This window comes from Tachyglossus aculeatus, chromosome 21, assembly GCF_015852505.1.
Source record: "Tachyglossus aculeatus isolate mTacAcu1 chromosome 21, mTacAcu1.pri, whole genome shotgun sequence".
NCBI lineage: Eukaryota > Metazoa > Chordata > Mammalia > Monotremata > Tachyglossidae > Tachyglossus > Tachyglossus aculeatus.
Genome location: NC_052086.1, coordinates 20,142,329 through 20,158,225, shown reverse-complemented (window position 1 = coordinate 20,158,225; position 15,897 = coordinate 20,142,329). Strand labels below are relative to the sequence as shown.

At 46.0% G+C, this 15,897-nt stretch overlaps 1 protein-coding gene across 4 annotated transcripts in view; it reads right to left on the bottom strand.

Annotated features, from left to right (window-relative positions):
• OSBP2 (oxysterol binding protein 2) overlaps positions 1-15,897 on the bottom strand; it is a 319,886-nt gene that overhangs the window by 224,863 nt on the left and 79,126 nt on the right. For 2 of the 4 annotated variants that reach the window (XM_038762589.1, XM_038762590.1), the window contains exons 2-3: positions 10,507-10,715; positions 10,165-10,197 (exon numbers count right to left, since the gene is read on the bottom strand). In XM_038762589.1, the coding sequence (XP_038618517.1) occupies positions 10,165-10,197; positions 10,507-10,715 (242 nt within the window). The remainder of the gene's footprint in view (positions 1-10,164; positions 10,198-10,506; positions 10,716-15,897) is intronic. The other 2 variants (XM_038762597.1, XM_038762591.1) reach the window with 1 other exon arrangement.

Sequence of the window (15,897 nt, the reverse complement as noted above, 5' to 3'; positions counted from 1 at the left end):
CCACTCTTGGGAAGAAAGGTTCTTGATTCCAGCTGTGCCTGGACTTTGCCTGAGTTTGGTCCTGGGTTTGATACCTCGCCCTAGCCTGGCATTCCAGATATGAGTAGGTTTTGGTGAGCAGCACGACAAACAGATTCTAGGACACTGGACGAAAGTGAACCGGCATGTTTCCACCCACTCTATTATGATGATGATGAGAATGGCTACATGTTTTGTCTTCTTGTCTGTCTCCCCCTTCTAGACTGTGAGCCCGTTGTTGGGTAGGGACCGTCTCTATATGTTGCCGATTTGTATTTCCCAAGAGCTTAGTACAGTGCTCTGCACACAGTAATTGCTCAATAAATATGACTGAATGAATGAATGGCATTTATTAATCAATCAATCAATCAATCGTATTTATTGAGAACTTACTGTTTGCAGAGCACTGTACTAAGCGCTTGGGAAGTACAAGAAAGTGCTTACTATGTGCAAAGCACTGTTCTAAGTAATGGGGAGGTTACAAGGTGATCAGGTTGTCCCACAGGGGGGCTCACAGTCTTAATCTCCATTTTACAGGTGAGGTAACTGAGGCACAGAGAAGTTAAGTGACTTGGCCAAAGTCACACAGCTGACAAGTGGTGGAGCTGGGATTTGAATCCATGACCTCTGACTCCAAATCCCATGCTCTTTCCATTGAGCCACACTGCTGTACTTTCTCAAGCTCTTAGTACAGAGTACCCGGTAAGCACTCACTAAATATCGCTGATCGATTGATTGATTAGGCCAGGGAACCTTCGGGGATGACAGAGAATCACAGCTAAAATGGCTCCCCTGTGGATTAAGCAAGCGAAGCGGATGATGGTTCATGGGGTCCAGGGGTTAAGACAGGGAAGCCCTGAGGATGACTGAGGATCACAGCTAAAGTGGCTCCCCGGTGGGTAAATGCAGAGAAAAGTATGACGGTTCTCAGGGTCCAGTTGGGAAGCGATGCCCCTACTTGTGACATCTTGCCTATATCTATAATTCTATTTATTTATATTGATGCTATTGATGCCTGTCTACTTGTTTTGTTGTCTGTCTTCCCCCCAATGATTGTACAGTCATGTCGTATTTCATGTTAAACAATGGAAACTGTGGTTCTGTGCTACACTGTGAAACTCCTTCATTTGCTTTAAATAAACCCAATGCTGGCTTGAATTCAACCCAAACAAGCTGGGTGTCCACAATCCCTACGGCCACCACAACGGCTCCCAGAAGGCCTGGCTGGAACAATGAAAATATTTCTTCCCAACTCCCATAACAGTCGACTTCAAACTGGCCCATGCTAGCTGGGCAGCATCACCTGAGGCAACAAGCAAATGGGTTGTCCTAGAGTTTATTTTTGAACGAAATTTAGGGAGAGTGAATGGAGTTAAGCTGCTCTTCTTCCCCAGAAGAAGGCACAGGTAGGACAACACTCACACAAAATCTGTCCAAGACTAGAGGGAAAATCATCACGGACAGACAGGGAGAGTCGTGCTTAGCCTTCTTTTATTAACTGCACTCTTGTCTGATCTTTCTTCCGGGGGAGATGAGAACTAGCTGCCGTCAACAGGGATAACAGGCGGGCGGGTGGGGTTGGGGGAAAAAATAATTCAGGCATAAAAGTTCATTCAGAGAACTTCCCAGGCCCCAGAAAGATAACTTCCTTCCCCCATCCCTCTTCTCCTTACCCACCGTGCATATGCAAGCTCTGTGCTACGTACTGGTCTGCCCAACTCATCAGCCAAACCGTCAAACCTAACCACCCACTCCAAACTTGTCACCTCGAAAATGTATTTTTGGCAAAAAACCAAATAAAAAAAATATTTGAATATCTGGAGGAGGCAAAGTGAACCTATGCTACTACCGTCCCCTCAAGACACACTCATCCCACGCATTCTCCTATTTAAAGGCAACCAAATGCTTATGAATTTATCTGTAACACAACCACATGATTCTTTACCAGAGATGCATTACACCATGACCAGTTAACATTTCTCAAGGAGCAGGTGACATTTCCCTCCTGACTACATTACTCTTGCATTCAGGACTGAATCTGGAGAGTAGCCTAGTGGACAGTGCATGGGCGTGGAAGACCGAAGAATCTGGCTTCTAATCCCAGCTCCACCACTTGTCTGCTGTGTGGCCTTGGGCAAGTCACTTCACTTCTCCGGGCCTCAGTCATCTCATCTGTCAAATGGGGATGAAGACTGTGAGCCCTATGTGAGACAGGGACTGTGTCCAACCCAGTTACCTTGTATCTACCCCAGCACTTAGTACAGTGCCTGGCCCATAACGAGTGCTTTAACAAATACCACGATTACTATTATTGTCGTCTCCTTCTTGTAAATACTCCGACTCATTCACCTGCCCCACAGTAATCATTCTGCATCTCCGGGATCCCATCTGCTGGTGGGATGATTTATGAATCGCCCTGCCCACTTCAAATCCCCCAAAACTGTCGGGGATGGGCTAACCGTGACCGAGAAGAAGTGCCAGGGCCTCGGACTTGGCCTGCTTGGTGCACAAGTCACTTGGCTGGAGCTATTCTGGGTGCCGCCCTCTGGAATGGGGTAATTACAATGATAACTCAAAAGCTCATATTGGGGACTATCCGGGATCTAATGACTGCAATGCAATGAGACCGGAAACACCCAGCAGGGGAAGAAGAGCAGTGGCATAGCCCCCAAACAGCAGCAAAGTGGTTTTGGAGGAATCGAGGCAGTGAAAGAATGGAGAAATGGTTAAATACGTCATATTTAAATCCTTCAAAACTTAGAAAACAGATTATTCAAAAAATGGGAGAAATGATCAGCCACTCCCACTTCGGTAAGAGTGGTTGAGAAGAAAGAAAGGCCACTGGCTTGGGGTGACCATCCATATATTCAGTCAGTCACCAAAGCCTGTCAGTTCTACCTTCACAACAGCTCCAGGATCCTCCCGTTCTTCTTCCTCCACACTGCTACCTCATTGGACCAAACACGTGTCATATCCCATCTTGATTACTGCCTCAGCCACCTCGCTGACCTCCTTGCCTCCAGTCTCTCTGGTTCATACTTCACTGCCCGGATCATTTAAATCAATCATATTTATTGAGCGCTTAACTGTGTGCAGACCGTTGGGCTAAGCGACTGGGAGAATACAATACGACGATAACAGTCACATTCCCTGCCTTAAAAAATTGTTCGGCACATGAATCCCCACTCCTCAAAAAATCTCCAGTGGTATCTTGACAGGGAGCAGAAACTCCTCACCTTTGACTTCAAGGAACTCAATCGATTCTCTCCCTCCCACTTATCCTTGCCCCTCTCTTACTACAACCCAGCCCACACACTTCACTGTTCAAACACCAGCCTGTGCCTCACCCACTTCTCTCTTGCTCTAACCCCTTGGTTACACCCTCTCTCCTGCCTAGTCCTCCTTTTCCTTTCACATTGGACAGATCTCCCCTCTTTTGATCCTCAAGCCTCTTCTATAATCTCATCTCTTCCAGAAAGCCTTTCCTGACCAATCTCTCACCGCTCCACCCTACTTTCCCTCCCTCCTATGTCATCCTGTACTTGAGTTCATACAGTCTAAGCCCTTATCTCCCTGTCTCCCCAGCTTGACTGTGAACTTCTTGAGGGCCGAGATAACGCCTACTTTACTCTCCCAAGCACTCAGTACGTTACTCTGCACATGATAAGTGCTTAATAAATACTATTCATTCATTCACTGACTCCAAGCACTCAGTATAGTGCTCTGCACACAGTAAATGCTCAATAAATACGATTGAATGAATGAATGGAGCGGGTGTAACTCCCACAGGAAGCTAGACTGGAAGAGATGGTTGCTGTTCATAATAATAATAATAATAATAATAATAATAATAATAATAATAATAATAATGGTGGTTGTCAAGTGCTACGTGCCAAGAATTATGCTAAATGCTGGAGTAGATACAAGACGATCAGCTCGGATACTGTCCCCATCCCACATGGACCTCACGGTCTACACAGGGGGAGCAACGGGTATTGAATCCCCATTTTTCTGATGAGGAAATTGAGGCACAGGGACATCAAGAGATTTGCCCATAGTTACACAAGGAGGCAAGTGGCAGAGCTCAGATTAGAACCCAGGTCCCCTGCTCCCTGGCTGTGCTCTTTCCACTAGACCATGCAGCTTCTCACTGCTCTTCTCTGTTCAGCAATGAGGTTTTAGATAAGACCAAAGGAACAGATGCAAGGGACACTCAGCCATGAACATCTGCCTGAGCTGAAAGGGAGTATGCAAAGTGATGAAGTCGAGATAAAGGCGGGACATGATGCTTCAAAATACATTTTTCAATTTTAGCAGCGAGGATTGAGGGCATCCAAACCACCACTCACCAAGAGCTTCTGTTAATCACACAAACAATGCCTTCATTTACAGAAACAGATTCTGGGCTGGGAAAATCTAATACGAAAGGCAAGAACACTATCGGAGGAGAAAGGAAAAACAATCTAGTACTTGAGAGAAATTTCACCGGTGACACCCTCCTCTGTGGAGAGGGGCACAACTAAATTGGCCTTCAGGCTGGGCCGTGCTTTGGCTGGGAAGGAGAGAAATGAAAATGGAAGGCTGTTGGAGGAGACCTGATAGGGACCCAGCTGGAGCTGAGGCACGTATCGGTAGTCACCCCAACAGGTGCTGCCAAACTCGTGCAGACCCTCTCTTCAAGCTCAGGACTCTCGCTGGATACCCCTGGAGGATCCTTGTTGAGCTGGTCAATCAATCAATCAATCAATCGCATTTATTGAGCGCTTATGTGTGCAGAGCAATGTACTAAGCGTTTGGGAAGTCCAAGTTGGCAACATATAGAGACGGTCAATCAATCAATCAATCGTATTTATTGAGCACTTACTGTGTGCAGAGCACTGTATTAAGCGCTTGGGAAGTCCAAGTTGGCAACATATAGAGACGGTCCCTACCCAACAGTGCGCTCACAGTCTAGAAGGGGGAGACAGAGAACAAAACCAAACATATTAAGAAAACAAAATAAATAGAATAGACATGTACAAGTAAAATAAATAGAGTAATAAATATGTACAAACATATATACATATATACAGTCTAGAAGGGGGAGACAGAGAACGAAACATATTAATCAATCAATCGTATTTATTGAGCGCTTACTGTGTGCAGAGCACTGTACTAAGCACTTGGGAAGTCCAAGTTGGCAACATATAGAGACAGTACCTACCCAACAATCAATCAATTGTATTTATTGAGCGCTTACTGTGTGCAGAGCACTGTACTAAGCGCTCGGTCCTTGTTGAGGCCAGGCTTTGGGGACCAGGAGGTGGGAATAATGGCAAGCTCTATCACCCCTACCCAGCATGGTGCGGAGTGACTCCAGGAGGAAACTAAGCCATAGGTTTTCTGAGGAGAAAATCACCTGATCAGAACAGGTGTCAACATGGACAAGTATGAGAGTGATGGGGCTGGTGGAACATGAACTCCACCTCTCCAGTAAAGGATGGAATTCGAGAGGAAATTCAGAGTGAACCTCTAAGGCAGTAATTATAATCGTGGTATTTGTTAAGCGCTTACTATGTGCCAGGCACTATACTAAGCACAGGGATAGATACAAAATAATCAGGTTGGACGCAGTACCGGTCCCACAGAGGGCTCACAATCTTAATCTCCATTTTACAGAGGAGGGAACTGAGGCCCAGAGAAGTGAACTGACTTCCCCAAGGGTACACAGCAGACAAGTGGCGGGTCCAGGAATTGAACTCAGGTCCTTCTGACTCCCAGGCTGGTGGTCTAACCATTAGGCCACGCTACTTCAGGTAATGGGAGACCCGCGGTAGTCTCTGGAGGGGCTAGAGTCAGGCACTCCCCTAAGCAAGCTGCCCTCGATAATTACTTTCATCCTTTCTCTCTAAGCCCACTGAACTTTGCAAAAACCACCTGTTTGGGCCTCACTCTTCACCTTAAATGGCACTGCTCTGTAGCTGCTCTGAGGGGCAGGCAGTGACCGAAATGGCCGAGGAAATATTTTCAGAGCATGTCAGATGTTAATGGAACCAACAATGTGGTCGTGAAGAAATAAGGAGCTTACTCAAATGCAGGATTTAACATAAATAATACTGATGATATCAGTGATGAAGTTAGGAGACTGACTTCATTTTTTCAGAATGGGTTAAACAGCCACCTGTATTTGCCCTCTTAATCAGGGCCGGCTTCAGACGTTCAGCCTCCCTGAGGCAGAGAAAAATTTCCCTCCCCGTCCCTCACCGCGTGACCCCTTACAATACACTGCATGTTTAGACTGTGAGCCCACTGTTGGGTAAGGACTGTCTCTATATGTTGCCAACTTGTACTTCCCAAACGCTTAGTACAGTTCTGTGCACACAGTAAGCGCTCAATAAATACGATTGATGATGATGATGATGATGCGCAGGAAGAGGATTGTAGTGATGTCATACAGAAGGTGGGGGAATCCCTGAACCGAGAGTGTTTCTCTGGAGGGCCCCTGACCTGTCTCCCTCGTCCTAGAACTGTCATGTTCCCCTCCCGGGTCCCCGTTCTCTCAGGCACCACCGTTGATGGGCCTTTCATTTTTAGCCACCGCCACCCCACAACCACCCCGCTGCTGCTTCCTGCCGTCCTCCCCGATCATGCACCCTGAGGTTCTGCTGCCTCACTTGCCACCGTATGAAGCCAATCCCGAGCGTGCCGACTCTCCAACCTAGAAATCCCACGCGACTCCAAAGGGTGAGCCTGGCCGCGGAGATTTAAAAGCGGAAAACCGATTTCACTAGAAAAAAACTCACAGTTTTCATCAGCCAGAGAGTTGAAGTTGGCAGCCTCACCTCACTAGGGAAGGCCTAGAGCGGTCAGACGGTGTCGGGATGGGAAACCTCACTCCTCCACCCCATGCAAGTGATTCGACCCAAAGTCTCTGAGGGAACGATACGGCAAAGGGGGAAAGGCATTGCTCAATGTTCAAACATCTCCCCGAGAAGTAAAGGACAAAGCAGGCATCATGCTGAACCTTTACCTACAAGCAAGCGCTCATCTCTAAAGAGAATCCCAGGTGAGTACGTGGAATAGGATCGGGTCCTAAAAATGTAAGAAGGTGAATTACATGAGAAAGAAAGCAGCTCACACATCCGCTTCTGACAACTCCCAACAAACCCAAGCCCCCAAATTTCTCCTTCGCACACATCTACAGTACTCTCCCAAGTCCTAAAAAGGCCCTGTTTTGAGTTCCTGTAGATTCTCTCCTCCAGCCAATTGGCTTTTCATCAAGTTGCATCAAGTGCCAACATGCATGCAGAATGCAGAAGGGGAGTCATGTTTTTTCTCCATTTTTATTTTTGTTTTTCAAAACACCCTCGCTCCTCCCCTGGGGTTAAAGGGCAGCTAAAGGGGAAGTCTCTGTTGCCAGGAATATCAAGCGGATTAAGTGGCCTTAGCCGCCAGCCAGTCAGCAAGTGGGTGGTTCCCTCTAGGGCACGATACCCCTCTCTGTGGATCCCAGGCTGCTGAAAACGCAGCAGGCGAGTGGTGTGAACAGAGCTCTATTTGTTCAGCGTGAGTAATTACAAAGAGCCTCTTCGATCATCTCCATAAAAGAGGAGCTAACTGTATCAGAAGCGGCCTGCCCCTCTCTCACAAGACAGGCCGCCCCCTTTTTTCACTAAACCGAACCTGCCGTGCATTTCCGATACATGCAGAAGGCAGAGCAATGTTGCTCCTAAAAACAATCCAACAAAGTGCAGGAAAAGGGATGCCTGCCTGCATTTTCTTCCAGGATCTTTTCACTTCCCTCCTCTCTCCTCTTGATCCCTCCCAGCCCAGCAGCAGCTCTACAGGTCGCCCAGTGTAAAATGTTCCCATCAGAGTGGCCCCCAGACAGAGAGCATAGGTGACTAGCTTGTGCCTTCCTCTTGGATTGCTTCCTCCATTGGCCAAGGCTGCTCAAAGAATTGTTACAGAGGAGGAAAAATAGCCTGGCTTCTCCCCAAAGAGGGTCTCCGGGAAACTCAAACCTGGAGACCCTCGGTTCACCAGAGACCCAAAGAGTGAGAGGTGAAAGATCAGAACTAGAACTAGCCACTGGTGAGAAGCTCTGTGGGACATTGCATGGGGAATTCTCCTTTCTCTCACCCATAAGAATAGATGCTCTTACTCTAAGAAGCAAAGGCAGGAAAATGCCACCCAGTTTCAAAATGGAAAAAGGAAGCAGAAATCCCTTCCAGCAGGAAGCGACAGTTGTCACGGGATCGAAAATTTACAGGTGGGAAATGGGGTCAGTGCATCCCACCTGCCCCAGTAATCACACGTGCACTTGGACACTTCCAGAATCCTACTAGAATTAAAATCTGTCCAAGTCGATGGGGAAATCTGAACATCTGGTGTGGTTAGGCAGTTCTTTCGCATTTTACATCAAGTTCCTTTTTCGGTGACTAATGAAAAAAAGATTTAAGAAATGCATTCTTGGCTTTTATGATATTTCTTAAATTTTGGAAGCCAAGGCACTTTTTTGAGAACAGTTCAAACAACAACCCTACAGAGAACCGATGGGGCCCAGGACTTCTCATCCTTTACTTATCTAAAAGAGGCTAGATAATTACAGATGAATTCCCAATTTAAGGGAAAAGGATAATCAGATAACTGCAATGTCTCTGGCTTTTCATTAAATTACCTTCCATTTAAAACCATGTCTCCTCCACTGACCATTGCCTAATGGCACAAAGGAAAAGATAACCAGAAACTCCAGACAACTCTCCGGCCCTTTGTATAATCCTGGTCAAGATTTCTTCTACTCGGAGCAGCTGAAGAACTCTCCACCTGTCCACATGTTTTGTTTTGTTGTCTGTCTCCCCCTTCTAGACTGTGAGCCCGTTGTTGGGTAGGGACTGTCTCTATATGTTGCCAACTTGTACTTCCCAAGCGCTTACTACAGTGCTCTGCACACAGTAAGTGCTCAATAAATACAATTGAATGAATGAATGAAGCTGAAGCAGTTCTGATTCACGCCTTTTTTTTCTAAACCAAAGTAAAAACCCTAAAAATGGCCCACGGGTGCCCTTAATATCTTTCTTTATCAGTAAAATGCATATCTGTAACTGCTACCCTTAAGTGGTATTTCCTTAAGTCAAAAAGGGGCAAGGCTTTATTCAGCGAGGAAAATAGGTACTAGGAAATAGGAAAATAGTTATTATTTCTTCTTATATTATCTGTATCTTCCCCTTGATATAATGATATATGATAGGTGCAGGGTGCTTTTTCAAGATCAGAAGGGAATAGCCCTGTAAGAACTGGAAAAGTGAGTATGAATGATAAGTTTTTAGTACAGGGGAATGGGAGAATTTTTTTTTAGATGAAAATATTTGGACAGCCCATTGGCAAAGAAAAAAAAAGGAAAGAACTCACTAAATTGACACCAAATTAATTTGATCTTGGAAAGTGGTTAGTTCTAGGCCACGGTATTCCTGGACCCCTGCTAGAAATTTGATTTGGAACCAGAAAAAGCACTCTGCTAATGTAAAGGATCCTCATTGACACTGCTAACTTCAGCTCCCAGCTGTCAGGATTCTCCCTCCCTTTCTGTGATGAACATGCACACCTGCTTCAGGAAACAGCCTCAGGCACCTTAGAATTTCACAAAGCATAATTACCAAGATGAAATTTCTAAATGGGGCAGGTTGAATCCTCTCCCATACCTCGCCAACATTCAGGGCTAGTTCTGGGGTGATTTTCTAACCATCAACTTTTGGCAGCATCTCTGTGCATCTCCTGTCCGTTGTTCAGGGACATGGATTTCAAAATCCACTCATAGTAACTAGCGATGACAACGGTCCCTATTACTGAAGAGCCAGAGGCGAAAGCTAAATGACAAACTGCCTAAGCCGATGCTGATACTCAACCGCCGCTCTCAGCTCCTCCCTACTCGATTAGAAACTTTAGAACGCTACGAAGAGAATGCCCAAGGTGAGTTACAGACAGGTAGTTCTGGACTTTATAAGACGCTGCCTTTGTGCAAATATCACTTTCAGTGTTATCTAAAAAGTCTGTGGAAATGCAGTTATCTACCCATGCTGACCAACCCAAATTCTTTATTAGAAAGGCATGCATATTCCCCTCCCTCTATAAATATCTCTGCTATTCATGAGAGCCCCATGCAAGTACCTCCTGTGAGCACTGACTGCAATTCCCGATTGCCTTAAAAAAAGAAAGAGAGAAAGTCTCATTGCTGAATGATCTAGGTGCCGTAGAGCAGATATCAGGCATTCAATAGGTATAGGCGCACACACAACACATACACCACACACACACACAGATCTTTGTCACTGTCAGTCTCTCTGACAGGGACATTAAAAAGCTGTGATCCCCTCCGCCACTCCCCGCCCAATTCATAAGCCAGTGGGACTTCACCCATCCGCTTCCCTCCCCACTTTCCCTTGGGGAGCCTTGCAGAAGACATTTTATCGATCCCCAATCGCGGTACCGGTCTGCCAAAAAGAACTCTACCTGACTGGTTGGTCATCATGCGGACTGCTTTGGCCTTGGCCAGCTCCAAAGCAGTGACCCATCGCTGCCTCTCCACTTCGGTGCCTGCCTTTAGATGGTATGTCCTTCCCCCGCTGGAAAGCACAATGTTACAGGCATCCTCGGTGTCAATATGAGCTGTTGACAAGTTGATCGTTCCACGACAGGTGTGAGCCATTTCAGCCTGAGTTCTGCGGGACGAAAAAGCAAGAGAACGTAAGGCTCCTGGCGACGGCCAGCCTTTAAACACTCGAACACCGAAATCTACGGCAAATAGTTCGGTACTCGATAGATGCCATTTATACAGCTAATAATCTCTCAAGATCGGGGTCGATGGCTGGGGACGAAAAGGTAGGCATCTTCTTAACTCAGTCCCCAAAACATTTACAGATGTCCTTACAAATCCAGCCCCCCTTGCGAGGAGACCGAATTGTACTTTCCAAGCACTTAGTACAGTGCTCTGCACAGAGTAAGCGCTTAATGAATGAATGAATGAATACAAAGGAAGAGCAATGGAGTGGGCACTTAATTCCCTTAGCAGCATGAAATGGCTTAGCAATTTTCTGCTGCCTTTTAACCCTCATTTTTCTGCCCGCCTTTTCGTTGTGTGTCACTTCTGTGATTTCTCTGGCAGTTCCAAACTGCCTGAAAATCTCCCTGCCGCTCTCATCTTTCATCCTGATGGCTTCTACGCTTTCCTCGTGCCGTTCCCACTCACTGCAGAAATAATAATAATAATAATAATGATAATAATGGCATTTATTAAGCGCTTACTATGTGCAAAACACTGTTCTAAGCACTGAGGAGGTTACAAGGTGATCTGGTTGTCCCACGGGGGGCTCACAGTCTTTATCCCCATTTTACAGATAAGGTAACTGAGGCACAGAGAAGCTAAGCAACTTGCCCGAAGTCACATAGCTGACAACTGGCGGAGCCGCGATTTGAACCCATGACCTCTGACTCCAAAGCCCATGCTCTTTCCACTGAGCCACGCTGCTTCTCTATAAGCGAAGGAGCTTTCTTCTCCAGTTTAGGCCATTTCCAGGCTACCAAGAGCACATAAGGCCACGCTCCAGCTTGCCTGCCCCACCGATCAACCCAATGGGGAAGGCCCATATTTCAGAGACACGAGGAAGCAAAAAAATTTGTGTTTACAAGCTGGCAGCCCGGGCAGACACGGATTAACTTCTGCAGTATTTGCCTCCTAGGAGCCAAATATTTATTTAGGGAAGCGGGCTCAAATGGAAATATTTGGCAAAGTTTCTTCCGTTGCCCTTTTTTCACGTTACATCCTTATGTAAATGAGCCTGAAGCTGAGAAGAGGGTGGGGAGGCTGAAGAGAGAGGTGGAAGGGGTGAGACTATAACTTTATTTTCTCCAAATGTCGAACCTGGCAGAAGTCCGATTTTCTGTGATTGAAAGCCCATGCCATACACACTAGCTGCCGAGAGTCAGGAAGGCAAGCCCCGACTTGCCTTTGAGATAGACGATACCTGACCCCTTCATCCTGCCCTAATTCTTCACTCTATTCTGGGTGTAATTTACCTATCGAAAGACAACCTAAGTAACCGCTGGCTGAGTCTTTGCCATCTCGGCGAAACTATCCGGGCCCCGCGGCCTCGGTACACCTTGCTAGGGTCCGCCACTTAGCACTGACACTCTGACGAGCTTGATTTGGTAAGTCTTAAACCCTTCCTGGACCCTAAGAAAAAATGAGAGAAAAAAAAAATCAATGAAGTACATAATAATACCTTAAATTTGTATGGCGCTTGAACTTTTCAAGGCTCCTTCAAAACTATTATCTCATTTTACCATGAAAAGCAGCTTGGCCTACAGCATAGAGCACGGTTCTGGGAGTCAGAATGACCTGGGTTCTAATCCCAGATAATAATAATAATAATAATAATAGCATTTACTAGGTGCCAAGCACTGTTCTAAGTGCTGGGGAGGTTACAGGGTTATCAGGTTGTCCCACGGGGGGCTCACAGTCTTCATCCTCATTTTACAGATAACGCTTGCCCAAAGTCACACAGCTGACAAGTGGCGGAGCCGGCATTTGAACCCACGACCTCTGACTCCAAATCCCATGTTCTTGCCACTGAGCCACGCTGCTTCTCTAAGATCTGTCACTTATCTCAACCCCACAGCACTTTTGTACATATCTTCAAATGATCTGTTATACATTATTTTAGTTATATTAATGTCTGTCACTCCCTCTAGACTGTAGGCTCATCATGGGCCAGGAACATGCCTGCTTATTCTGTTGTGTTATATTAAGTTCAGTCCTCTGCACATAGCACACGCTCAATAAATATGACTGACTGATTAACTGCTGTATGAACTTGTCACTTCATCATCATCATCATCATCAATCGTATTTATTGAGCGCTCACTGTGTGCAGAGCACTCACTTCTCTGTGCCTCAGTTACCTCATATGATAAATGGGGATTAAGACTGGGAGCCCCAGGTGGGATATGGACTGTGTCCAAACTGATTAGCTTGTACCTACCCCAGCGATTAGTACAGTGTGTAGTACCTAGAGAAGCAGCGTGGCTCAGTGGAAAGAGCCCGGGCTTGGGAGTCAGAGGTCGTGGGTTCTAATCCTGACCCTGCCACATGTCTGCTGTGTGACCTCGGGCAAGTCATTTAACTTCTCTGAGCCTCAGTTACATCATCGGTAAAATGGGGATGAAGACTGTGAGCCCCACGTGGGATAACCTGATCACCTTGCATCCCCCCCAGCGCTTAGAACAGTGCTTTGCACATAGTAAGCACCTAACAAATGCCATCATTATTATTAATCAATCAATCAATCAATCAATCGTATTTATTGAGCACTTACTATGTGCAGAGCACTGTACTAAGCGCTTGGGAAGTACAAATTGGCAACACATAGAGACAGTCCCTACCCAACAGTGGGCTCACAGTCTAAAAGACAGTGGGCTCACAGTCACAATCTAAATATTATTATTATTATTATTATTATTATTATTATTATTATTAACAAATGCCATAAAACCCACAACTCTCTTGTCAGTTAATTGTATTTATTGACTGCTTACTGTGTGCAGAGCACTGTACTAAGCGATTGGGAAAATAGAACAATAATGATGATGATGATGATGATGACGGCATTTATTAAGCGCTTACTATGTGCAAAGCACTGTTCTAAGCACTGGGGAGGTTACAAGGGGATCAGGTTGTCCCACGGGGGGCTCCCAGTCTTAATTCCCATTTTACAGATGAGGTAACTGAGGCCCAGAGAAGTTAAGTGACTTGTCCAAGGTCACACGGCAGACATGTGGTGGAGCCGGGATTCGAGCCCCTGATCTCTGACTCCAAAGCCCGGGTTCTTTCCACTGAGCCACGCTGCTTCTCTAGAACAATAAACAGACGTATTCCCTGCCCACAGCGAGCTTACAGTCTAGAGGACTCTACCATGTAAGTAGAGAGACAGATACTATTGTCCCAATTTTATATAAGGAAACGGAGAGCTAGAGGGATGAAGTGCCTTGCTCTAGGTCACCCAGCAGGTGAGGGGCAGAGGTGGGACTGACATTTGGGTCTACCGACTGCCAAGTCTGTGCTCCACTGTGATGCTTCCCCAGAGGAAGCGGCAGGTAGCCCCACCTTCAAAACTGGAAGTTATGTGTACTGTCAACTGTAATAGTAATAATAATAATGATGGCATTTATTAGGCGCTTACTATGTGCAAAGCACTGTTCCTTCTAAGTGCAAAGAGTAACAAGCAACGATTTGAAGACCACCTACTGGCCCGTCATGGCAAGCAACTGCCAAGGAGGGAGAGATTAATGAACCAACCCATCGTATTTCATTCGTTCATTCACTCAATCGCATTTACGGAGCGCTTACTGTGCGCAGAGCACTGTACTGAGCGCTTGGAAAGTACAATTCGGCAACAGATAGAGACAATCCATACCCAACAACAGGCTCTGGTCTAGAAGGGGGAGACGGACAACAAAACAAAACATTTACTTAGTTATAATAAATCGATTTATTTATTGAGTGCTTCCTGTGTAAAGAGCATGGTATTCAATGTCTGGGAGAGATTGTTGGGGAGCAGCGTGACACAGCGGATAGAGCACGGGCCCAGGAGTCAGAAGGTTGTGAGAGTGATCGGCTGTTAATCAATCAATCAATCAAGCAGCGTGGCTTAGTGGAAAGAGCACGGGCTTTGTAGTCAGAGATCATGGGTTCAAATTCCGGCTCCGCCAATTGTCAGCTGTGTGACTTTGGGCAAGTCACTTAACTTCTCTTGTGCCTCAGTTACCTCATCTGTAAAATGGGGATTAAGACTGTGGGCCCCCCATGGGACAACCTGATCACCTTGTAAAATCCAGAGCGCTTAGAACAGTGCTTTGCACATAGTAAGTGCTTAATAAATGCCATTTTAAAAAAATCAATTGTATTTATTGAGCGCTTACTGTGTGCAGAGCACTGTACTAAGCGCTTGGCAAGTACAAGTCGGCAACACATAGAGACAGCCCCTACCCAACAGCGGGCTCACAGTCTAGAAGGGGGAGACAGAGAACAAAACCAAGCATACTAACAAAATAAAATAAATAGAATAGATATGTACAAGATAAATTAATAAATAGAGTAATAAATATGTACAAACATATATACAAATATACAGGTGCTGTGGGGAAGGGAAGGAGGTAAGATGGAGGGGATGGAGAGGGGGACGAGGGGGAGAGGAAGGAAGGGGCTCAGATCGGTTAAGATCGGTGAGAGAGACAAGTTGGAGGTACAGTGAGTAAATTGGTCTTAGAGGAGAGAAGTCTGCGGGCAGGGTTGTAGCAGGAAAGCAGCAAAGTATGGTGGGCAGGGGAAAGGCCTATGGTAAGGAGTTTCTGTTTCATGTGGAAGTGGATGGGCAATCACTGGAAGTTCTTGAGGAGTGGGGAAATGTGGACTGAATGTTTTTAAAGAAAAATGATGTGGGCAGCAGAGTGAAGTGTGCTCTGGAGTTGGGAGAGACAGGAAGTAGGGAGGTCAGCAAGGAGGCTGATAATCAAGGCAGATAAGTGTTTGGGTTAACTGGTAGCCAATCTGGTTTAGATAAACCAACAGGTGCCACAGTAGGGATGAATTTACTGGGTAATCCAGCTTTAAAAATCAGGTGCTCACAACGGGATAGGGCTTGGGGTATAAGCCTACAAATTCTTACCCTACCTACTTTCCTCTAGGCTTATAACGACTTCAAAAAGCTCTCTTCCCAAAATCTAACATATGCAAGAAAACATTCCACTATCCCGGCTCTGCCACTTGTCTGCTGTGTGACATTGGGCACTTCTTTCTCTGTGCCTCAGTGACCTCATCTGTAAAATGGGGACTAAGACTGTGAGCCC